We start from the raw sequence: 26,143 nt of genomic DNA on the forward strand, positions 1-26,143 counted from the left end.
TACTGAACTTGAATAACTGGCTCACAGTTTAATTACAATTGTGTAGTAAAAATATGCATTGGCTAGTATCTTCAATTATTTAAGTTGCTGAACTAACATTATTTGTGTAACTTTTACTATATTTTAGCCATGCTCTGGAGCTGTTGTATATTTTTTTCTTTATAAGTGGAAGTGTTCATATCACTATATGATAATTTTATTTTATTTTTTTCCTTAAGTGACAATCAAAAGACAGAGAGAAATACTCCCACATGTGCCCCAACTAAGATCCATCAGACAATCCCCCTATAGGGTAATGTTCTGCCTATCTGGGGCCATTGTTTCATTGCTCAGCAACTGAGCTATTTTAGTGCCTGAGGCAAGGAAATGGAGCCATCCTCAAAAACCACTGCTAACTTGTTCAAACTGAGCCATGGCTGCGAGAGGAGAAGATATAGAGAAGAAGACGAGAGAGGTGGAGGGGTGGAGGAGCAGATGGTGGCTTCTCCTGTGTGTCCTGACTGGGAATTGAACTGGGACATCTACAGGCTGGGTTGACACTCTACTGCTGAGCCAACCGGCCAGGGAAAATAATGTTCTAAATACGTAATGTTTTCATATAATTCAAATGTACTTATTTTAATAAGGTGGCATTTTTCAAACTGTTGGTTGTGATCTATTAGTAAGTTAAAAAATGGAATCAGTGTGTGGTTCTCAGCATTGTAGAAAGAAAAGGAAATAAAAGGAATAACATGGAATACAGTCTAATGAGATAAAATATAAAATAAATAATAGAAATAAATTATCCCAGCAAAGGATATTGGATCAAATTCTGGTTTGACAGGATTAGTATTATTTTATTAACTTTTATTTCAATAGTTTGAATATTGTGTTTTTAATAGGACTAATATGCATTTTTTATTCTGAATTATAGTAAAAATGTTTGAACTTCATGGTTCTAAAATTATATATTTTTAAATTTTGGAAAATTATTTATTAAAGAACTTATACATAAAAATTGGTATTAGTGATTTAATTAAATCCTGTAAGAAAAAATATTTGAATTGTTTAAATATTTTATTTCTTCAAAAAGATATTTTTTAAATTTTAAGTGATTAAGGAAAAAGACATAAATTATATTAGATTTAAATAATCTAAAATGTTATAAGCATCATTCACTCAAGTGCATATAGTAGATGCCTGTCTGTTTTTTTTTTTAACTTAAGAACGTATTACTTGCTATCATTTTGTTTATGATCAGATTTTTTTAATAAGATATTGGTCAACAGTATAAATTTTAACTTAAATACACCCCTTGTGTTTTTAGAGATTTAATTATAAAAGTAATTAAAGGCAGCATTAAACAAGTGAAATATTTTATTCTTGACTTACTGGTTCCATGCATTATTTCTTTGCTCAAATGAAAATATAAAGCCATTTAGTAACCAAAACATACAGACTAAAGCATACAAATATTAAGTTATTTTGTATAATATCAATACATAATTTATAATATAATAATTATTACTGATAACCCTTGATTACAAATAGTAATAAATTCTTAACCAAAGCCTGACCTGTGGTAGTGCAGTGGATAAAGTATCAACCTGGAACACACTAAGGTCACCTGTTTGAAACCGTGGGCTTACATGGTTGAGGCACGTATGGGAATTGATGCTTCCTGCTCCTCCCCATCTTCTCTTTCTCTCTCTCTCTCTCTCTCTACCTATCTATGTCCATCTTTCTTTTTCCTCATTAAAAGGAATAAACTCTTAAGAAAAATTTTAAAATACTTAACCAATACCTGTGTGTCATATTATTGCTGAAAAGTAAAACATACAAAAGAAAAAATGGAGAAATTTTTAGAGTTAATTATTATCCTTGATAATCTAGAACAGTGGTTTTCAAACTTTTTGAAGTCAGGATGCATTTAACATCCTACAAATAATTGTAGGTGCATTATATACAAATTTCTGAGAAATATGTTATAAAATTAAATAAAATATTAAAGAAAAAAAAGTTCAAGCGTGCTTTTATGGTAATTAAACTAAATAAATATGACAAAATTAAATTTATTCGGACATTAAAATACATTTTTTATGTTACACTTTTTGAGTTACTTTTAGAATTCATAAAAAAGAGGTTAAAAATTAAATGACAAAAACGTTATCATTTTATATATATATAGATACATTCTTAGTAAGATTTAGTAAATTCAGCAAGTCCCGGCACAAATGTGTTGTTTTTTCATTCTTGTGTTTATGAGAAACATGAGCCTGATGTTTCCTAGTGATTTTTTCAATGTTTGGGCATATATTTGAAAGGCAAACTCTCATTTCCTCATCAAAACACTGAAGAATTCCTCTCTTTTTACTCTTGTGTTGAGGGTAGAAAATCCTAATTCACATAAATAGGATGTTGAAAATTGTAGTAAAATGTTCAAAGCTTTTGTAGATATTGCCACATATTCTTCTTTTGTAGAAATCCAAAAGGCTTCAAGAGACAATTCCTTATGTTTAGTCATCAATCCAAAACCCCCACCATACATATATCTTCTTAACTTTACACCAAAAAAAGGATAGAAGAAACTTGCCTCCAGTCTTTCTGGGGAACATGGGGGGTAGTGTAAACAATCCAGCGCCACAGCTTAACAGGCTTTTGCAACCTAATTAGGCAAGTGAGGTGGGGGGTTGGGCAGACTGTCAGTTTACAGCTAATTCCACACACCTCTGTTCCCCAAAAATCTAAACTCCAAAAACCTTCTTGGTTTTTTGGTCTCAAACAGGCACATATTTCTCTGGAATACCATAGGGTGCACCTGGAAATTACATCAGTGCGGCGCACTGTTTGAGAACCACTGACCTAGAACCTTGAATTCTTTACTTAAGACTCTAAAACTTGTCTCTTAACCCCTACTCTTTCTTGATATCACCAGTACTACCAAGAAGAAGAAATTCTAAGAACAGTTAAGTGTCAGTTATAGTCATGGGGAAATAAAATACCATACTTGAAATATAGTCAGTAATACTGTAATAAGTTTCAGATAGGTATTAGTCTTCTCTGGGTGATCAAGCCTTAAGTTATATGATTTGTTTATAACATAGTTTAATCACTATATTATACATTTGAAACTAATATAATATTGTATGTCATCTATAATTGGTAAAAAGGAATTAAAAGACACTATTTAATTCATGTAATGAAATATTTATAGTGATCCATGGAGAAAGAAAATGGTGGCAAATTTTTTAAATTAAATTTATTGAGGTGATCCTGGTTAACAATATTATATAGGTTTCAGGTGCACAATTCTACAACACATCTCTGAACACTGTATTGTGTGTGTTTGCCACTACCAAGTTAAGTCTGTCTATAACCATTAATCTCCCTTATACTTTCCTGCACCTCACTCCCCTGTCACACTGTTGTGGTGACCAATTTTTATTGTTTACATTCTGTGCTTTCTGTGGCTGGTATCATGAGCTGGGATGAAATTTAAATAGAAAAAACATTGTTCTGAGAAATATGCTATGCAGATTTAGCTCTGTTCAAGAGTTTAATGGGAGAAAGAAAAACAAAGCTCTACAAGTTTCTACATGGCTTACTTCAATCCCTTAAGATTTCAGAACTTCTTGTAGGAGAAAAAAGTGAAATAGAATGTTTTTTAAAGAAAATGGAAAATAATGACATTATTAGTCCAACTACCAAATCTTACCAAGCAGACCGTTTCTTAGTAGATGAAAATCTAATGAATCAACTTTGAGAAAAACAAATTGATTCCAGGGCTAGCAGGTGATATAAACTAAATGATATTGAGCAAAGATACTTGCATAGATGTAGATAATTCAGAATAAAATGATAGAATATGCATATACTTAATTATATAAAATAATAAAGATAATGATAATTTATATTGATATATAAACATAAGAAACTGGACAGTAACGTACAAAATAATAGGTATTTGTATTTAAAGCATTTTAAATATCTTGTGTTTTTAGGAAGAGTGGAGAAATAGTGATCAATCATAGATTTTGATTAAATTACTTGTAAATAAAGTTTTATTAATAAATGTCATGCTTCTATGAAGTCAAACTTTTTTTAGTTTCTTCCATTTATTTTCTTTGTTCTGGCACTCACAGAAGTATACAACTTTCTCCTTTTCTATCAGGTAAAAGGTTGCTCCAACTGGAAATTCTCATGTGTATAAAACAAAATTAAGGGACATGAAGTGTTAAACAATGAATAGAATGATAAATAAAATACATGATAGCATGACAGAATGTGTGCATTGCAAGAGACTATTATTATTTTGGTTGTATTGCTTTATTAATTAGTACAGTACTGTTACACATTTTCCAAACATTAAAAGCCTAAGTGTCTGAAAAAAAGTGTAGGCACATGAATTCTGTTTCCTTTTTCATAAGAAATAAACAAACTATTATTATACAAAACTCTGTCTTGATGTACTAAAATACTGGCTGCTGATTTAATATTGTTGAATCAGTTTTATTTGTTAGAAATGATTCAATTATTACATTTCTTCATTGGAACTGAATGAACCACTTAGTTCTCTGTAAACCATTTTTTTACTGTCTTAAAAGAGCCACCTAGTTAATTAAGTAATCAAGCTAAAATGGAATAAAGAAAGCCAGTAAGATATGACATGTATGATAGTGTTTATGTATCAGAAAAGTAAGAGAATGGTTTCTCATCCCATACTCAACAACAACAAACAATTTTGACACTCAAACCAGCACCAACAAACATGTAATTTTGCTGTCCTTGGAAAGAAAATGTATCTGCTAGAGTTTACTGTTACAAAGCACTCAAAAAAGAAAGACAAAGTGCTATAACACTGTATAATCAGCAATCTCTGAGCAAGGCTTCCATAGGAAAACAGACATGTTTCTAAAAATGGAAAATTTTACAGCTGTATGAACATATATTCAAAATTATAAAATAAAAAAGCATGAAAGCAAGGTGCATAAAATAACAAGCCAATTTCACAAATATATTTTGTAAAATACAAGACACAAAACAAGAAAAATGTGGGACAAGAAGAGCATACAGAGCACAACACACCTATTTCTTTATCCTCACTGGTTTACGTTTATAGTCAGTTTATTCACTTAATTGCCCACCGTACTTGTAGGGAACTACCAGGATGGATCCATCATGGCTACATTTTCATTTCCATTAGACCCCATTAGCTGTCCAAGTCTCCTGGACAACAAACATCACCATGACAACTCTTCCAATTTTGCTTTGAAGAACTACTAATTAAACCTGGCTACCTCTCCATGCTTTCGAACACTCCCCTAATGTACTTACAGCACTCATAGTCTGTTGTCATTGGCAGGATCTCCTTATATCAATTATCTATTAAAGAGTTATTTTCTTTTGTTGCTCCCAACAAGGTAAACACACACACACACATACACACACACACATGCACACACACATACACACACATGAGTATAACAACATTATTAGAGCCTTATATACCATAAGGAGCTTAAACTTGGTGCTGGATATAGTAGCGTAGTAAGGGTAAGATAGTAAAGTGGGTCAATATATGAGAAAATGTATTGAACAGAAGACTATTATAAGTATCTAGATTTAAAATTTTAAATATTTAAACTGTGGTTGTGAAATTTTAGATATACCATTGGCATAGAATTTGTAATTTTTTCAGTAGTACTCATTTACTTAATAGAAATCCACTCCAAAAATTACATTGTAATATACAATCTAATAATTAAAAATATATATTACTATGTATACAGAAACCTACACAACCACATGTATATATACACATATACAAATAGTTATTCCTATAATTGAGATATTTCATTTGTTCTGGGATTGGGCAAGTTTATATTTACCATTCCTGAAACCTAATATCTTCAAATATAAACAAAATGCCTAGGGTAAATATGGTTTCTCATTATTACACTATTTTTAGGACTGTTATATCCAAAAACAGTTGTTAGGGGAGCCAGATAAATAATTTAGAAATCAAAAATCTTCCACATGAAACATAGGGCACTATAATGGCATTTCTACACTGCAAGGTAATTTTGTATAAAGCACATTTTTCTATTTATTGTCCCAAGAATTACTTCATTTCAGTTTTAACCAATGCTTAGAATTTGGAGAAAAAACCTTGAATGTTTTCAGAGTGAATATATTGCCACAGCTTTCTCTGTCAAATTCTATTGAACCCCTGCAGATATATCTGAAAATTATTCAAGATATTGAGATGATACATTGGCTATTGAATATACATTTAAAAGTTTTAGAAAGGGACAGGTTTTATTTCATACATTCCTTAATGATGTTTTCTAAACCATGGAATTCATTGAAAGTACTCAAAAAGAGAAAAATGTAGAATTAAAAGGGAAGAATGTTGAAAATAGAGAAATAATATTTAAGAGGCATCGTGAGAAATTCTCTTAATGGTTTGAGAATGAGAGGACAGAAAAGATAAAGAAAGTATAAAATCAAGTAGGCAATTAGTTACAATCAAACAGGAGTCAAACAAAGAGAAAAGTAGTATATATGTCAAATGCAATTGACAATTCAAGCTACAATTGACCAAAAATGTTCCACTGCCTTAGTGGATAAAAAAAAAAAAAAAAAATGCCAGTGATCTTAGAAAGATGTTGGCATGCTAACAAATAAATCTGTTTTGAGGAGAGTCCTAACTTTTAGATAGTTGAAGGAATGATGATATTATCATAGTGATTTTTAAGTTGGGAAATTTTTGATAAAAGAACAAAGAAGTGTTCCTGACTGCTTAGCTCAGCCAGTTAAAACTGTTGTTCCCAAATCACAAGGTTGTGGGTTCAATAACTGGACAGGGCAAACATGAAAAGCAACCAGTGAGTGCATGGCTAAGTGGAACAACAAATGAATGCTTCCCTTCCTCCTCCTCTCTCTCTCCATTTCTCTCTTTCTCTAGATAGATTACAGATAGATGATAGATGATAGATGATAGATGATAGATAGATAGATGATGATAGATAGATAGATAGATAGATAGATAGATAGATAGATAGATAGATGATAGATAGATAGATAATAGGTAAATGATAGTTAGATGATAGATAAATAGATGATAGATGATAGATAGATAGATAGATAGATAGATAGATAGATAGATAGATAGATAGATGATATAGATAGATAGATAGATAGATAGATAGATAGATAGATAGATAGATAGATAGATAGATATATAGATAGATAGATAGATAGATGATAGAGATAGATAGATAGATAGATAGATGATAGATAGATAGATAGATAGATAGATAGATAGATAGATAGATAGATAGATAGATGATAGATAGATGATATAGATAGATAGATAGATAGATAGATAGATAGATAGATAGATAGATAGATAGATAGATGATAGATATAGATAGATAGATGATAGATGGTAGATAGATAGAGAGATAGAGAGATAGATAGAGAGATAGAGAGATAGATGATAGATAGATCCCTAGCTGGATAGCTCAGTTGGTTGGAGCATTGTTGCAGAGCATGGAGGTTGCCAGTTTGATTCCCCTATCAGGGCATGTACATGAGCAGCTTGATGTAGCTCGATGTTCCCTTTCACTTTGCCTGAAAGAAAGAAAGAAAGAAAGAAAGAAAGAAAGAAAGAAAGAAAGAAAGAAAGAAAGAGAGAGAGAGAGAGAGAGAGAGAGAGAGAGAAAGAAAGAAAGAAAGAAAGAAAGAAAGAAAGAAAGAAAGAAAGAAAGAAAGAAAGAAAGAAAGAGAAAGAAAAGAGAGAAAGGAGAGAGAAAAAGGAGAGAGGGAAGGGAGGAAGGAAGGAAGGGAGGGAGGGAGGGAGAGAGGGAGGGAGGGAGGAAGAAAAAAGGAAGGGAGAAAGGGCGAGCAGTTAAGGTAAAGTACAAACTACAGTTTTAAACTAGGTGACACCTCAGAAGAAGGGTGATATTTTAGAAAATGTACATAATCTCAGTAAGTTTCAGAAACTAAGAGTTCTGAAGTTACAATAAAGTGTTTAGAATGGTAAATGGCCATGTGCTTTGCTCAGCTTTTATATTAATAGTAAATTATAACTATGGCAAACCTCACAGTTTAAATAAAAGGGTAAGGAGGTAAAACAGCAAAAAAGTAAAAGTTTCAGAGAAACAAGTCATTTTAAGATTAGCATATTTGTATAGTTATCATTCAGATGTAATTTTCAAAGTAATGTCAGGGCTTAGAATGAAAAAAATACCTGAAAACCTGATATAAAACCTCTCAAAGAAAATAAAGAAAAGGTGGGTAGGTAAGTAGGGGAAAAAAAGGAAAATTAGGAGATAATATACCAGAATGACATAGAAATTATAATTGGAGCAGTTTTTATGAAATAAATGACTTAAATTTTAAAAGTACACTAGATGAATGATGCACTATGGATTGTTACAAATGTTATATAAAGAACTCATACAACTTAACACTAAACTAACAAACAATTCAAACATAAAAATAAGCAGAGTACCTGAACAGACACTTCTTCCAAAAAGACATATAAATAGCTAACAGACATATGAAAAGATGTTCAACTCCACTAGCTGTTAGGGAAAAGGGAATCAAAATGGGAATCTAAACTATAATGAGATACCACTTCATAACTGTTAGAGTGGCTGTTATCAATAAGACATAATTTTTGAGAGGTTGTGGAGAAAAAGAAACCCTTATTCCCTGCTGGTGGGAATGTAAACTGGTAGAGTCACTATGGAAAACAGTTGAAGGCTCCACAAAAAATTAAGAATATAGTTACCATATAACCCACCAATGCCTTTTCTGGACAACTAACCAAAAATTTGAAAACTCTTTTTTTTTTTGCAAAGATAAATACATTGCTATTTTTATTGTAGCATTATGCATGGTGCCCAATACATGCAAACAACCAAAGTGCTTTTCTGATAGATAATTCAATAAAAAAGATGTGGTGTCCTTGTACAATGGAATTCTACTCAACCATAAGAAAACATGAAATACTGCCATTTGTAACATGGATGGATCCTGAGAATTTCATGATAAGCAAAATAAGTCAGAAAAAGTCAAGAATCATAAGATTTCACTGATATGTGGGTTATAAGATGGAAAGTAACAAAGGAACAAGAAAAACAAAAGCTCATAAACACAGTCAACAATATGGTGGTTACCAAAGGGAAAGAGGAGTCATGAGCAATAAGGGGAAAAGGGAGTCAAATATATGGTGAAGGAAGGAGATTGACTTTGGGTGGTAGACACACAATGTAATATACAGAGCTGCTATCATAGAACTGTGCACTTGAAACTTATGTAACCTTATTAACTATTGTCACCTAGTGAATTTAATTTTAAATATATGTAATGATTTCACTTGATAAATATTTTGTAAAACTCCAAATGATACGGTAGAATTTTAATCTAAAATATTATTCCTAGATTAAATCTTTTGCTTCTGATTTTTTAAATCATTTAGGTACAGCTTGGAAATGACCAACTTAGTCTTATAAGCTCAAAAGGTACTGTAATAGGGAAATAAAATATTCTAATGTTAAGAACTCAGTTAATCATTGTTTGAAGTTTCTGAAAATACTTTGCATAAAAGAAGTTAGCTGGGTATGATTTCTTAATTCAAATAGAAAATTTAATAATTTTCAGAAAACCGACTTTAATCATTTCTATACTTTGTTAGCTCTATAGTCAAAAAGTAAACATCTAACTATATATTCATTTTATGAAAATACCCTAACATTAATCATGCACACACCCAAACACATATATCTAAAGCCTACATGTTAAAAAGCTTTCCCTATAAAAATATTTTCTTGACATCTTTTTGTACACATATATATTGATCTACATGATCAATAATAGTGTAGATATATTATACTTTGGCTTGGGTGTGTAAAACACATTGTATGAATATACACTTTTATTCTAAAATAAAGCAATATATGCTTATTTAGTCAATGATATTTTCTGAGTGGTGAAAATACTTACTGACCATTTAATGTTTATTATGCATAGGCACACAGCGGTATCTCTAGTCATGAGTGAGAATGGTGATAATAGAAAGATAATGCTTTATTCTTTTTCAGTTTTAGCATTTTAGGAAATTTGCCTTGCATATTGATTTTCTTATAGTAAAAAGTGAAGTTATGATTATCTTGCAAAAACAACATCATTTATTGAATCTGATGCTGAGTTAACCAAGTACATACAAGTCAAGAAAGAAATCATACATGAAAATGAGATATTGGCATACTGTTATCTTTTGAAATTATAGAAAATAGTGTGATACAATTAATCACATCTGGATTTAACAATTGATAAATTTTTATTTTTATATATTTTAAATTTAATGTACTGAGGCACGTTTCAAGTGCATAGCTCAGCAGAACCTCACCTACACATGGCATTGTGTCTGTCGCTTAATCCCTTTACCTTCTTTCAATGAGATTGTCTTTTCAAGAATTTATAACAAGATCCAAGTAACTATTTGAATATGAACTATTTTATAAAATGTAAAAATGAAAGATATTTTCCATTAACTAGGTAAATGGGAAAATGTATAAAACAAATAACTTACTTTATGTCATTTTCTTACAGTAATGGAGTCATTAATAAAGCATTTTAAAAGCTAATGTGCTTGCTTTAGATTGTTTCCATAGAATTACAGTGTGATATATTTTGTGTCTTTCTGAAAACTTCCTTAAGAAAGAAAATCTCAGGGAAGAGAGAAAAATATTGCTGCTTCAAGCTATATCTTAATAGACTTCATTGGGTTTTTATATTACACATCATACATTATGTCAATAATCCTGTTACTGAATAAAATTTAACTGGAAATAGTAGCTTCCAAAATGCAAAAAAAAAGTAAAAGAAAAAATAAAAAGAAAATGTATTATTCATTAAAGTTAGAGAGACGATCTTTGTACCTGCGGTTCTAGTGATCTGTGTGCTTCATCGATTCGTATTATTTGAGGGCAGTCCATTTTAGACTATGATGACCAGCCTTTCTCACTATCTAGACATCTATCTCCTTTGGAAATGTAAATATCCTCACACAATCACATACTCAAGTATAAATTAGAAATCTATCATTTGCTATAGAGTGTCTTTTTTAATATACAGTGCATCTATAATGTAGATATTTGTTCAAGTTCCATTGTTGCTAATTCAGACATTTTGATTCTTGAGAATTATAAAACAATTTTGTTTCATAGTATCTAGCATAGGTAACATTACAGTGTAATAAAAGATTATCAAAATTTACTCTGACATTACACTGCAATGTGCAGATTTAAAGGCTGTGCTATGAAGGAAAAACATTTTACATACAGAATCACACCTCATGCACTTTAGAAATTTTTGTTATGACAGTTTGATTACATGAAACTTGACTAGCAAGACAGCCATTTCTTCCTAACATTATGATCTAGTCAGATTCTGTGAACAAGCAATATCATTTAGGTAAATAGAATCCTCAACACTTTTGTGAGTATCCGATGACATTAAGTATATAGCAATGAAAATCTGAAGTAGTCACAGAGAGAAGAGGTACTATACATTTTCAATACTGGGACATTAATATGTGCTGGTGGTTTACACTGTGAGTTAGATTGAAGCCACAAAGAAAACACTGGCTTAGGTAAGAAATTTAAGAGATATAACATATTGCAAGGGCCTTTTAATCAGAAGGTTTAGAGGCAAAAATTAATTGTATTCTTTTATACATGTTTAGCTAAATTTCAAAACAGAAAACAATGAGATATATATAGTAAGAAGCTATGTTTTAAAAAATATGTTATTATGCTTTGTGATGTATAGTACATATTACATACCATGAGGAGATAGATTTGAACTGACATTTCTTATCAAAGTAGTATTTCACAATGTTTGCAGCTCTTAATATGTTGGTGGAAAATACATGTTTTAGTTTTTTTTTGTTTGTTTTAATCTCAAGTTGCCACTTTAAAAGCAAACAAATAAATATTTATTTTAATTTAAAAATTAGGGAAGTCATCTTCTATTATTAGTTTTTGGGAATTTTTGTTTTAACATTTAACATTTCTCTCCATTAACATATAAAGTTGTTGAACTATTTTGAAATATGCTTAAAAAAAGAGAGTTGGAAATATCCTGCCAATTATTCTTAGCATCAAAAGAGGATCTGTGGCCATTCAGAGTAAGATGAACTCTCATGTAAAATAAAATTTTTATAATTCAAGATTAATCAATTTTAGAATACATTTAATATGTGTGTATGTGTGTGTGCACATGTGTGTATTTCTAAATGTTAAAAATTCTTGATGGCTTCATTATAGATATTCATCTTTTAGTAGTTTAGCATAGTACTAGATCCTATGCCTTGATTAATGAGTATTTGTTGACCTAATTTGAATTAAATAACTATTTTTTGCTACTCAATGAGCTTTGAAAAGGTTGTTTTAAAGATGAAATTGAAAAAACAAACAATTTCTACTTTAATGTTGTAAGATAATTATGTACCTTCTTAGAAAACATTTTCTGTGAAATAAAATTTGTAAATTAAAAAAAATTGGGTTTCAAATTTATAATGATCTCTAAAACTGAATAAAAATTATCAATATAGGGCATAAAATGAATATTATTTCTTTACAGTATGCTAAATAAATGAGATATTTTGAAAAATTGTGTTAAAATTTAAATTGGTAAAATATAATACATGAAATTTTACTCTCTTCCTGAAATATTTTGCCTGAATGTCATCAAGGATGCAAATAACTAATGCAACTCTTCTGTTATTATCATCTGAGTAGGTGGGGGATATAATTCAGATTCTTTGTGTTTATTTGGCACATTTATTAGAATTTCTTCAATGATCAGAACATTGACACTTACAGTTTTTATTAACCTATCTCATTCTTAAAATCCACATGTAACACTTTAAATGGTATATCATAGTCCACTAATAAAGGGTCGTATTTAGACCACAGTGATTAAATTCATAGAAGGAGAATAGCCACTTAATTCCAATATTTTTCACAAAATATACCCTTGATCATTACCAAAAATAACATGCTAAATTATGGCATTTCTCCATAAATTATTGACAAAGTTCATAATTCATTTTGCCAAAGAAACTATTAGAGAATGTTAGCTACTTCATGGGATAGTAACAGAGAAGGGAGCTTTTTCTAAGAAAAGCATTCTGTCATTTCTTTCCATGGTTCCATTTATCATTTTTCTGGCTTCTTTTGTTGAGAGAGCAGGATATTCTTCAGCCTAGACCAGCAGACTCCTTTTAAATTGCCTAGAGAATACTTATTATTCTAGACTAGATATGATAAATCCTTTTAGTCTGTTATCATTGTTTTGGGTTACTCTCCTTGAACCTGTCAAAGTTTAGCATTGTTTATATTCCCTGGCTTTTTGGCAAATATTTATATGCATTTCAACTGTCACAATGAGCTATATATACCTTCATGTGGCTAAAACTACAATTTGTCTGTTAATTTTATTGTTCTTTCTCTTGCTTTTTTCCCAGGGCTTTTTCTGGGAACTTCAGAGACAAGTACTCTTAAAAGATTATAAACACTGGAACGTTTTATGGTGTTGTCAACCAATGAATAACACACAAGTCATAGACAAAATGATTTTGCTTTTCTTTCAGAAACTTCTTTTATGACACAGTGCACAAGTTACACATTAGCTGATTGTCATTCATTTTTTATTTAAACTCACATGCTACTAATTCTTAGATTAGTCTCACAGGAGAAATTTCAATTAGCACTTCTAAGCTATATTTGCATTATTTCCTTTTATTCATATTAACTATTACTTTCAATTTAATGTTTGGTCTTATGGTGACATACAATATTAGAAAAGGATTTCAGTCATTGTAACAAATTGTGAACTATATTTAGATTAATAACACTATCACTCATTACACAATTTTAAAAAGTAAATTTCTAGTTTGTTTTTTATTTGCAAATGGGGATTAATAATAGCCTTTTCCAAATAAAACAGACAGGTATTATTTATGTTTATGCCTGAGGAAATTAATGAAAAATACAACTCAGTAAAATAAAAGCAATGGAGGTTATTGGTTAGGGTACAGGGTATAGAATCATATTCCCTGAGCGTAAATTCTAGCTCAACCACTTATTACATATGTGACCTTGGCAACTTATCTAATCTTTTTTAAAGACTGTCATCTGTAAAATCAAAATTTTAATACTAACTCTGATTGGTTGGCTCAATGGTAGAACATTGGCCCATCATGTAGATGTACCAGGTTTGATTCCCAGTCAGAGCACACAGGAGAAGTGACCATCTGCTTCTCCACTTTTCCACTCCCCTCCTCCTTCTCTGTCTCTCTCTTCTCCCATAGCCATGGCTCAACTGGTTGGAGTACATTGCCCTGGGCATTGAGAATGGCTCCATTCAGCCTCTACCTCAGGTGCTAAAAATAGTTTGATTGTGATAATGGCCCCAGATGGGCAGAGCATTGGCCCCAGACAGGGTTTGCTGGGTGAATCCTAGTCAGGTCGCATGTGGCAATCTGTCTCTCTATCTCCCTTCCTCTCACTTGGAAAAAGAAGTGAAAAATTATAATATTAGATAATCATAGATTTTCTGTATTTTTAAGTTTTTCTACATAAAATATGTTAGGATATTCATAACACAAAATGGGTATTTCATAAAAACTAACTATATATATTATAAATATTAATGCAGTATAACTAAAGTAGAATCTGCAAAAATATTATAAAGCCAAATATTTGATAATAAATGCTAAATTTAATGCTGGTTATCATTTTTAAATTTTAAAAATGGGAGTATAGATAGAAGAAATAAAAAAAATCGTAGAGAACAAAAAGTCATTTATGTTTGATAAGCAGTGAATTCTTTAAAAATGGAAAGATTAACCCAAGTAATTTTAAAAAGGTGTGAGCAAATATGACAGAAGGAATAAGTATACTCTAATAGAAAATTTAAACAATAAACCATTTTAAAATAAAGATTCAAGTGTTCAAGAAACAAAGTCAATAATGATGGTATAATAATTGGCAGAAGATATACAATTTAACAAAAAAATTAATGTGAAAGAAAAATCTAGATTTTAAGTATCAAAAGACAATTATGTGGAGATATATCTTGTAGGTTTGGGAAGCAGGTTCTCCAATAAAAATAGAGTTTTCCAACTCAGATATTAATAAAAACTGAGTTATATTTTTGAGTAATAATGTCTCAATAGCATAAGGAAAGGATACTAATAATTAGAGATATCCAGATTTTAATAACGAAGGAAGAATTATAACAGGATAAATATACAAAGTGAGAGCTTTTATTTCATTTTCTTTCCTCTTCATGGTTTCTTCCAATTTTCTTAGATACAAATAGTGACTAATTTTGACAAATATATTACTGGTTCACTCAAAATTTGTGAGTAGAAATTTTTTATAGATTACCATTCTAATTTCATGATGGTATTTTTTTTATCAATATTTGAGCATGTATTTGGGGTTCTGCAACAAATTCCAACATGTATGAGGAAAGCTTCTCATCCCCATACCAATAAGCAATGTTCAGCACATGACCTTGATGGTGTCCTACAACTTATCTCAATTCTTACATTATCTACCCAGAGGTAGAATCATCCACAGGTTAAAATTCCAGTCCTACAACCCTCTGCCCCTGCCCCTTTCAGATACTGATTACAAATCCAGGTTGTCACTTGCACTTCTCACCAACTGACTATAAACCAGAGGTTCCCATGATTCCCTCCTCAGATTGAATTAATATGCTAGAATATTTCACGGAACTAAGAGAAACATGCTGGTTACTAGATTACCGGTACATTATAAAAGGATGTACCTGCCTGACCTGTGGTGGCGCAGTGGATAAAGCATCGACCTGGAAATGCTGAGGTCGCCGGTTCGAAACCCTGGGCTTGCCTGGTCAAGGCACATATGGGAGTTGATGCTTCCAGCTCCTCTCCCCCCTCCTCTCTCTCTCTCTCTCTCCCTCTCCTCTCTAAAATGAATTAAAAAAAAAGGATGTATCTCAGAAACAGACAGATGGAAAAGATGCCAAGAGCAAGGCATGGAGGAAGGTCTCTAAGTTTCCATGCTCTCTCAGAGCATGCCACCTGTTCCCAAATTTTCACCTGTTTGCCAACTAGGAATCCCTTTGAACCCAGTTCTATTGGGTTTTTATGAAGGTGTTATCACATAAGTATGATTGATTTAATCATTGGCTGTTGGCAACTGAGTCCACTTCAAGTTTCTATTTCTCCTGCAAGACGTGGGCTGAGACTGAAAGTTTCAATTTTCTAATAACATAACTGGTTCTGCTGGCAACCAATGCCCCCCACCCCCACCCCTTAGTCCCTTAGGTGTTCTCCAAAAGTCAGCGCCTTAACATAATAGAAAGACTCAGTATTGCTTTCATTACTAAGCAAATTCCAAATGTTTTAGGAGCTCTGTGCCAAAAGGGGACTTAGACCAAATATATAACTCTTATTATTAATCATAATATCACAGCATCATTATTTATTTTTATAATTTAGAAAGAAAAATGAGCCAGAAATACTACATATACTACTTAAAATTTTATCAAAAAGATTATTAAAACTTTGGTCTCAAATAAGATTCAAAATATTTATAATGAATTATTTCAAAACTATTTATCAAATGATAGTACATGATTGCCAGAATCAAAATCTTACATAATTACATAGTCCTGCATATTATGTACAAGCTTTGATGTAAGCTTTGAAAATACGTTTTGATGTAAGTTTAAAAATATTTACTAAATTTTATATGATTTGTTACTGCATAAATATTAAATCTCATTCAATATCCTTGAAACAGTCTTTATTTTTATCTAACCCAATATTAAAACTGTGGTTTTAAATATAATTATGATATTTACCTCCACTAAACAATCATAAAAGTTATTTTTTTTAATAGTTGGTTGCTGGCTAGTTTAATTTTTAGAGATTATGCATAGTATTGGAATAACTTTCATGGTACCTTGTTATGATAGCAAACAAGTTATAAGTACAAAATCAATAAAAAATTTTAAAAAGTTAAAAATATTGGTTAAAAAGAACTATTTGGGTGAAATACTACCTTTATATAAATTTATACAACAATGACATTTTCCAATTTCTGTTAGAGATTGCTTGATTTACAAAGACTTTTTCCTATAGTATTTATGCATCCCGCCTTTGCTTTGAAATTTCTTTATTTTTATTAATCTATCTTCTGTTTTATCAATGCAAAGTGCCACATTCATCCCTCTCTTTACAGGTCTAAACTGTAGGAATTCAAATAATTTTGAGTATAATAAAGCATAGTGCAATAACTTTTCACATTCATGCAGAGTATTTCCACTAGAAATTATTTGTTATTCTGGTAAAGATTTTGATTTTTGTTTAATTAAATCTACTAAAAGAATAGGTCATTGCAGATTTAAATTAGTATGCTGTTGGCCATGGCTCTTTGTAAGTTCTAATGTTTTCCAGAAATATTAATAATTATTACTCCACTAAAGTCCTGTTGTATCCTAAGAGAAAATAAATTGCATTTAAAATAAAGAATACATGGAACAATTTATTTAGTAACATGAAATAAAATAATGTTACTCAGCTGAATATGTAACAGTATACATACATGGATACTTTTAAAATATCTCTCTTGATATCTCAGAAATTATTCACATTCTTGTAGTTACAGTGTCACCTGGCATTGTATAAATCCCTGTTTTGACAAGGTTTAATTCCTCTGTGCAGCCTTTGTGAGAAGATGGGGTGAATAAGGGGTAATATGAGTGTGGAGATTGCTAAAGCTCTCCAGAAGAAACTTGAAGGTACCATAACTGTAAGTGTTACAAATAAGTGGATGGAGGGAAAGAAGGACTAATAGAGAAATAGCAGCTGAGGGCATTTCACCAGTTTCTAGTACCTTAAATGAGAAGAATGGAAATAAGTGAAAAAAGTATGATTGTATGTGTTTGTGTGTGTGTGTGTATAATTTACAGATTAATAGGTTTTTCATAAAAACCATAGCTCATTTTCCTTGTCCTTAACAGCTGACATTGTAATTGCATTCTCCTCGATTTTCATTTCCTCACCAGTCTGATTGCTGCTGTCACCAGAATACTCTAAAAAATGACTCTTATAACAAAGCAGAATTGAAAAATTATGAACCTTGGAAGAGCATACATAGTCAGTTTATAGGACAAGAAAAATCACCGTAAAAGTTCTAAATGAGGCTAGGAAAAACGTAAAGCTTGCAGAAGTCAGAGAAATAGCTGGCAGACAAGAAAGCGAGTTCACTGCGAACACCTGAGAGAACAAAGGCTAGAGAAAGAGAGGCACGCTTCCCTCGGGAAACCAGTCTTCTGATAAGTTATTTTTTTCTTACGAGATTAAAAATTCTTATTATAACTCTAGGGCCTGAAAATAAACAACATGAGAAATGTCATAATAAAAAAATGTTATCTGGCATCAAAAAATAGTTTAAAAACTCTAACAATTGTAGCTATATAGATATAAATATATGCATAATAGCATAATATATATGTGATTATTACTGTTTGAATATATTTATAAATTTGAGAAAATTAATGTTACATGGTCTTAAAATATGCTAAAAGAAAAATATAAAGACATTCAGCACATAACCCGTTTTTAACCATTGCACATAGTCATATGTTGCTAGTATTAACATTTTTTTTTTAATTTTGCAAAACTATCAAACAAAATATTCAGTTTAATTAACTTCAAGATCTTTTCTGTAATGTAATACAAACAAAAATGTTTTGTGTCTATGTTGGGCAAATAATAACAAATGTTTAAGTTTGCTCTTGCTCGCTTATATTTATAGTTTGCATTGGGCAGCACCAGGTGTACGTCATCTGTGAAAGGCTACAGCAGATTGCAAATTAAGAATTACTTTCCTGCTTAGAAAGTGCCATTGTTTCACTAATGTTTGCTGGAGGAGGTGTTTTTGGTTGTCCCAGCCAGTTTTTGCAGAAGAGCAGAAGGAGTGAAGATGCAAGTGTGTTGAGGGGGCTTTCGGAGCCCTACTGAGGCTTGTGGGGGCCTTTGATTCCAGAAGGAACAGGAAAATGTGTCAGGGTTTTGCAGCGCCCTGAATGTGGGTGAAGCAGTTTACCCCGTGTCTTTGCTTGTTGGCGGTGTGAGACTTTAATAAAACAGAATGGCTCTCCATTTTTTGTCTCCACTGTTTCTTTACCGTCTGCCTGAATCCAATGTGAACCTACGTGGCCATGACTGCGGCGGCCACTAGCCATACATTTTGTATTTTGTAAATTTTGAAGATAGATTTCTTTTTTAAAATGTAGTATAATAAATGAAAATTTTTCTGAGTTTTTTTCAATGTGATGTATATACTTTCAAAGTAAAGGTACCTTTTTTTTTTTTTGGTATTTTTCCGAAGCCAGAAACGGGGAGGCAGTCTGACAGACTCCCGCATGCGCCCGACCAGGATCCACTCGGCATGCCCACCGGGGGGCAATGCTCTGCCCATCTTGGGGCGTCGCTCTGCTGCAATCAGAGCCATCTAGCGCCTGAGGCAGAGGACACAGAGCCATCCTCAGCGCCTAGGCAAACTTTGTTCCAATGGACCCTTGGCTGCGGTAGGGGAAGAGAGAGAGAGGAAGGAGGGGGAGGGGTGGAGAAGCAGATAGGCACTTCTCCTGTGTGCCCTGGCCAGGAATAGAACATGGGACTCCTGAACGCCAGGCTGATGCTCTACCACTGAGCCAACCGGCCAGGGCCAGTAAAGGTACTTGTAAAAGTTAAAATTTACCTAAAACTATTAAAGACTAAAACTATGCTTCGAAAAGTAAGTTAATAGTTTTCAGGATACTCCTTAGCCTTGATATAATCAGCTATTAAAGCTAACCATATTAGGTAGTTCTATTTTCAGTTTTTTGAGGAACCACCATACTTCCTTCCATAATAATTATACTACTTTACATTCCCACCAACAGTGTATGAGGGTTCCTTTTTCTCCACAGCCTCTCCAACATTTGCTATTACCTGTCTTGCTAATAATAGCTAATCTAACAGGTGTGAGGTGGTATCTCATTGCCGTTTTGATTTGCATTTCTCTAATAACTAAAGAAGATGAGCTACCTTATGACCCAGCAATCCCTCTACTGGGTATATACCCCCAAAACTCAGAAACATTGATACGTAAAGACACATGCAGCCCCATGTTCATTGCAGCATTGTTCACAGTGGCCAGGACATGGAAACAACCAAAAAGCCCATCAATAGATGACTGGATAAAGAAGATGTGGCACATATACACTATGGAATACTACTCAGCCTTAAGAAATGATGACATCAGATCATTTACAGCAAAATGGTGGGATCTTGATAACATTATACGAAGTGAAATAAGTAAATCAGAAAAAACCAGGAACTGCATTATTCCATATGTAGGTGGGACATAAAAGTGAGACTAAGAGACATTCATAAGAGTGGGGTGGTTACGGGGGGAGGGGGAAGAGGGAGAAGGAAAGGGGGTGGGGGAGGGGCACAAAGAAAACTAGATAGGGCCCTGGCCAGTTGGCTCAGCAGTAGAGCATCGGCCTGGCGTGCGGGGGACCCGGGTTTGATTCCCGACCAGGGCACATAGGAGAAGCGCCCATTTGCTTCTCCACCCCCCCCCTTCTTCTCTGTCTCTCTCTTCCCCTCCCGCAGCCCAGGCTCCATTGGAGCAAAGATGGCCCGGGCGCTGGGGATGGCTCCTTGGCCTCTGCCCCAGGCGCTAGAGTGGCTCTGGTCACGGCAGAGCGATGCCCCGGAGGGGCAGAGCGTCGCCCCTGGTGGGCGTACCTGGTAGATCCCGGTCCGGCGCATGCGGGAGTCTGTCTGACTGTCTCTTCCCGTTTCCAGCTTCAGAAAAATACAAAAAAAAAAAAAAGAAAACTAGATAGAAGGTGACAGAGGACAATTGACTTTGGGTGATGGGTATGCAACATAATTGAATGACAAGATAACCTGGACATGTTATCTTTGAATATATGTATCCTGATTTATTGATGTCACCCCATTAAAAAAATAAAATTATTAAAATTAAAAAAAAACTAACCATATTACTGTCATAGCCAATTACCCATTTCTGAAACAGGACATTTATAGAATTTAACCTTAACTATTTAACTTCACCTACCTAATTTCTATAAATGGACTCTGGACCACATAAATATAAAACATCTGGGTCTATAATTTTAAGATGTTATGTAATTGTTAGGTAGATATATGCTATCAAAAAGGAGTCATAGGCTCACACATCAAGGTGACTTCACATACTTTCTACACCTACATTAGCCCTTGATTCATTTATCTCATTTCCAAACAAATATAGAAATAACGTATTTCTCATAGTGTCATATTAATTTAAATGCAAACATTTTCTTGCACCTTTCTATTTTATAGGAAAAACTCATTTTCCAATATCTTCTCACTTCTTACTACAATCTACATTTTCTGTAATCATTTTATTAGATAAAATTGATTAAAATCTTTTTAAAGATGGCAATACAAATATTACTTTAATGAGAATAATATTTTTTGCAGAAAAGGAATGACTAAACTCAAATGTATATGGCAGGGGTCCCCAAATTTTTACACAGGGCCCCAGTTCACTGTCCCTCAGACCATGGAGGGCCGGACTATAAAAAAAGCTATGAACAAATCCCTATGCACACTGTACATATCTTATTTGAAAGTAAAAAAACAAAACGGGAACAAATACAATATTTAAAATAAAGAACAAGTAAATTTAAATCAACAAACTGACCAGTATTTCAATGGGAACTATGCTCCTCTCACAGACCAGCAATGAAAGAGGTGCCCCTTCCGGAAGTCAGCGGGGGGCAGATAAACGGCCCTAGGGGACCACATGTGGCCCACGGGCCGTAGTTTGGGGACCCCTGGTATATGAAATGTAATTAAACCGGAAATACCTGTGGAAGTAATTATGGTAACATAGTTCACATAGATTATGTGATAACATGCAAATTTGGAGTTTGAAAATATTTTCAAAAATTTATAAATTGCACATAATCTACATAAATGCACACAGAATTTTATTGCTAAAAATATAGAATTCATCCATGCAGAACATTTGTTATGATCTCTTATTCTGTTCTTTTTTTCTTGCTAAAATCACTGTCTAGTTCTCTTCAATATTTGAATCTTACATGTCCTTATGGTTAAATAGCAGAACTCAATTTCTATAAGATTTTCAAACATATTTAAATAATTCTATTCCAACTTGTTTAGGCTTACTATTCCTATTAAGAATTCCAAATTATTTTCCCCAAATGTTTATTAATGTTAGATACATTAACTATTTTTTCTTCCTCATGAAGCTACTTTTATAAAGGGTCACAGAGATATTCTTTACTTTCATTTAGTTATTATGAATAGCATAATATCATATGTACACAAAGTATTCAGTATATATTCTATCATTTTTTTCTGAAATAATAATTAAACAATTCTGCCTATTTTATTCTAAGTAGTATTAAACAGTTTAATGTTCTAATTTGTACGATTTAGGAGTATTTTTCAGGAAAGAAACATTACTCAACTAAACCGAAAGGATTAAAAATTATTCCTAGAAAATCCATAGATTGTGGAACAAGAATGAACTCTGAAATAAACTATAGACTTTAGATAATTAATGATGTGTGAGTGTAGATTACTGGGTTATAAAAATTGTACTACTCTGATGTGGAATGCTAATGATGCATGTAAGAGAGTAGAGGGTAAATAGGAACCCCATATTTTCTTTCAATATTGCTATGAATCTATACAATTGCTCTTAAAAAAATTTTTAAAATTATCCTTAGCAATTAAAAACATTCAATTGTTTATTTTATTTATTTATTTATTTATTAGGTGAGAGGAAGGGAGCTAGTGAAGCAGACTCCTGTATGCACCCCAACTAGGATCTACCTGGGGTCCACTTGACAACCCCATCTAAGGGTTGATGCTCAAGTACTGAGCTATTTTTAGAGCCTGAGGCTGATGTGCTGCAAGGGAACCACTCTCGGCACCTGGGCCACATTTAATCCCATCAAGTCACTGGTGCATGAGGGGAAGAGGGAGAGAAGGAGGAAAGTAGGCAATGAGAAGTAGATGGTTGCTTCTCCTATATGCCCTAACCGGCAATTGACTAGGATGTCCATATGCTGGACAGATGCTCTATCCACTTAGCCACTGGCCAGGGGCAGTATTCAGTTTTTTAGTTATGAGTTAACTATGTTAAAAAATTGTAAAAATAAAAATCTAATTATACAAACTCCATATAAATATGTCCAAGTAAATAATAATAGGAGATACTTTAATAGGATATATTTGGCTGTTAATCAAATTAAAAATATAATTTAAATGTACAAAGAATTCATATGTGGAAGCAGTTTGACAAGTATAAACACATGGGGTAAAAACTTTGCCTAATATTTTAAAAGATAAAGAAGAAAATCCCCTTGGACACAAATAACAGAGAGGTGATTGCTGGGGGGAGGTTGCGGTGGAGGGAGGGAGTGGAGGGTACTGGAGAGATAAATGATGATGGAAGGAGACTTGAAAAAAAAAACAGACTAAACAGTGCAAATCTAAAGTAAAAACATGTAATTTTTGAAATTAAAAGTAAGAATTTTTTTAAAATACCATTTACAAACTTGAAAACAATATTTTGCTTAAATATAAAGAAATAATTCGTGTTGATTACTGCTTTTTATATACAGGAAGTGTCCTGTCAGGATGAAAATTGTTCTGATATAAACTAAAAAAGAGTTTTGTGAAAAAAAAAATGAGAATTTAAGCATTAGAGAGTAAGATACAAGTATGTTCATGATTAAGAGGTATTTAGCATAATATTATCTCTGAATTCTACATCAAAATATGGTTTCCAAATGCTCTTTCTGTCATAATATTGAGCTTATTTTTACTGATAATTCTGCACCAATTTGATAAAAATAAGAATGTAATATAAATTCTAAAGTATTTATAAAACTTACATGCTTTGTGAAATTTTTGTTTAACATCATGAATAGTAGATGTTTGCATCACCTGTAAAGGAAAAGAAAATAGAGAGAAATATAAGGAAAACATATTCATCTGTTTGCTATATTTTGTTTAACAATAATTTAATATATTGAAAGTTATTACAAAAATTCTGTTCTTTGCTTTTTAGTCATTATTGCTTTGACAACTTGAAAATTAAAAAGAAAATAATAACAATAATACCTGGCGAGGTCTTATTAACATTAGTATATTATATTTAATATTTTATTATTAAAATATATTAAAAGTATAACAATAAATACATTAATTGTACCATATTCCACTCACTGCTTAATAGAACCATAACCAAAGGTGTGCTATACTACTGAAAAAAATTTTTTTTCTGAATTATTCTATATAGTATGTGATTTTCTAAGTAAAAAAGTTCTAAGATTTAAGCACTGAAGAATGACATTAGTTTTTGTTTGTGTCATGTTGTAACTAACAAAAGGACTCTAAAGAATTCTTTGAGTATAAAATTTTCAAATATTTTATACCGGCAATCTTAATGCTTCCTCTAACAGGGATGCCTAAAATCCACATGCAATTCTCTACTGTAACAAATATCTGTACATCAGTCACTTCAAGGACCAGCTAATTTAGAAAAATTAATAATAATCATTATCAATAACTCCTCAATTAAGGTTTGCTATGTGTCAGCTGTCACTTTAAGGAGGCACAAGTCTTGTGTTTGCACTCTGGCTGGTAATCAATCTGTGAAGCTATGAAGGTCCAGACCTAGTGTTACTGTAGTTTGCCCTTCAAAACGAGGGTCACCATACATATAGCACATAATAATTTTATTTTAAGTGAGAGGAACTGAGTTAGGGAGACAGAAGCCTGCGTGCGTTCAGACTAGGATTCACTCGGCACCCGCTCTCTTAGGCCAATGCTCAAATCAACTGAACTATTTTTAGCACCTGAAGCTGTCATGTTGGACCAGTTGAGCTCTTCACAGTGCAAGGGGCCACACTCGAACCAGTCGAGCCCCTGGATGGTAGAGGGGAAGAGAGAGAGGAGAGAAAGAAGTAGGGGAAGAGAAGCAGATGATCACTTCTCTTGTGTGCCCTGAGCAAGAATTGAACCCAGGACATCCATCACCAGGCTGATGCTCTATCCACTGAGCCAACAAGCCAGGACCAGAACATAATAATTTTAAAATAACTTTTATTAAAATGAAAAATGAAGCTATACATGTGTGAAAACTGAAGTACTTTAATCTCATATGAAAATTCTTTCATGGGTAGATTTTTGTGGAAACAGTGTGTGATTTTCTTAAAACCAGAATAATTTAAATTATAATCTTCTAATATGATGTATATGAATTTTTCTCTGAATTTACCAACTTTCAAGATTATTATGTGCTCCTGAAAGAAACCTACACGAGAGATAGATGTTATTGCAAGTTTTAAACAAAATCTTTAATTTTATTTATTTATTTTTAATTACACTTGACTTTCACATGTTAGGAGAGTTCAGATTTTGAATAAACCTTTGAAAACTGCCCTTTCTGGAGCAATTTTAGTTAAATACAGCAGGAAAAAAAAGATTAACCATTAATTGTTTTAGACGTTGTTGTTCAAGTAGCCACAAGTCTGTGTTTGATTAACTCTGTCAGGCCCTTAGATGTATTCAGAGAACAAAGAAACAAAAATATAGTTAATGGAGCATGTAAGACTTTATGATTGCTAATTAATAGTGCAGTAGCTTCACCAGAAGTTTATTCATAATAACTTTTACTTTTTAGACAGTTTTACAATCATTGAATTTTTTATGTTAAGAATATATATGGTATTTTATAGAATATCAAGAATTTTTTACTATGAATAAAATGAACACCACTGTATGTGGAAAAAAATCAGCATTAATAGGGTTAAAATATTTTGTTTTGACCCTGGCCGGTTGGCTCAGTGGTAGAACGTTGGCCTGGCGTGCAGGAGTCCCAGGTTCAATTCCGGCCAGGACACACAGAAGAAGCACCCATCTGCTTCTCCACCCCTCCCCCTCTTCTTCCTCTCTGTCTCTCTCTTCCCCTCCCTC

General features: G+C 32.4%; 1 protein-coding gene across 5 annotated transcripts in view; it reads right to left on the reverse strand.

Annotated features, from left to right (window-relative positions):
* The window catches only part of TECRL (trans-2,3-enoyl-CoA reductase like), an 81,812-nt gene that overhangs the window by 40,196 nt on the left and 15,473 nt on the right, over positions 1-26,143 (reverse strand). For all 5 annotated transcript variants that reach the window (XM_066386188.1, XM_066386187.1, XM_066386191.1 and 2 more), the window contains exon 2: positions 24,058-24,109. In XM_066386188.1, the coding sequence (XP_066242285.1) occupies positions 24,058-24,109 (52 nt within the window). The remainder of the gene's footprint in view (positions 1-24,057; positions 24,110-26,143) is intronic.

Source organism: Saccopteryx leptura, chromosome 5 (genome assembly GCF_036850995.1).
Source record: "Saccopteryx leptura isolate mSacLep1 chromosome 5, mSacLep1_pri_phased_curated, whole genome shotgun sequence".
Taxonomy (NCBI): domain Eukaryota; kingdom Metazoa; phylum Chordata; class Mammalia; order Chiroptera; family Emballonuridae; genus Saccopteryx; species Saccopteryx leptura.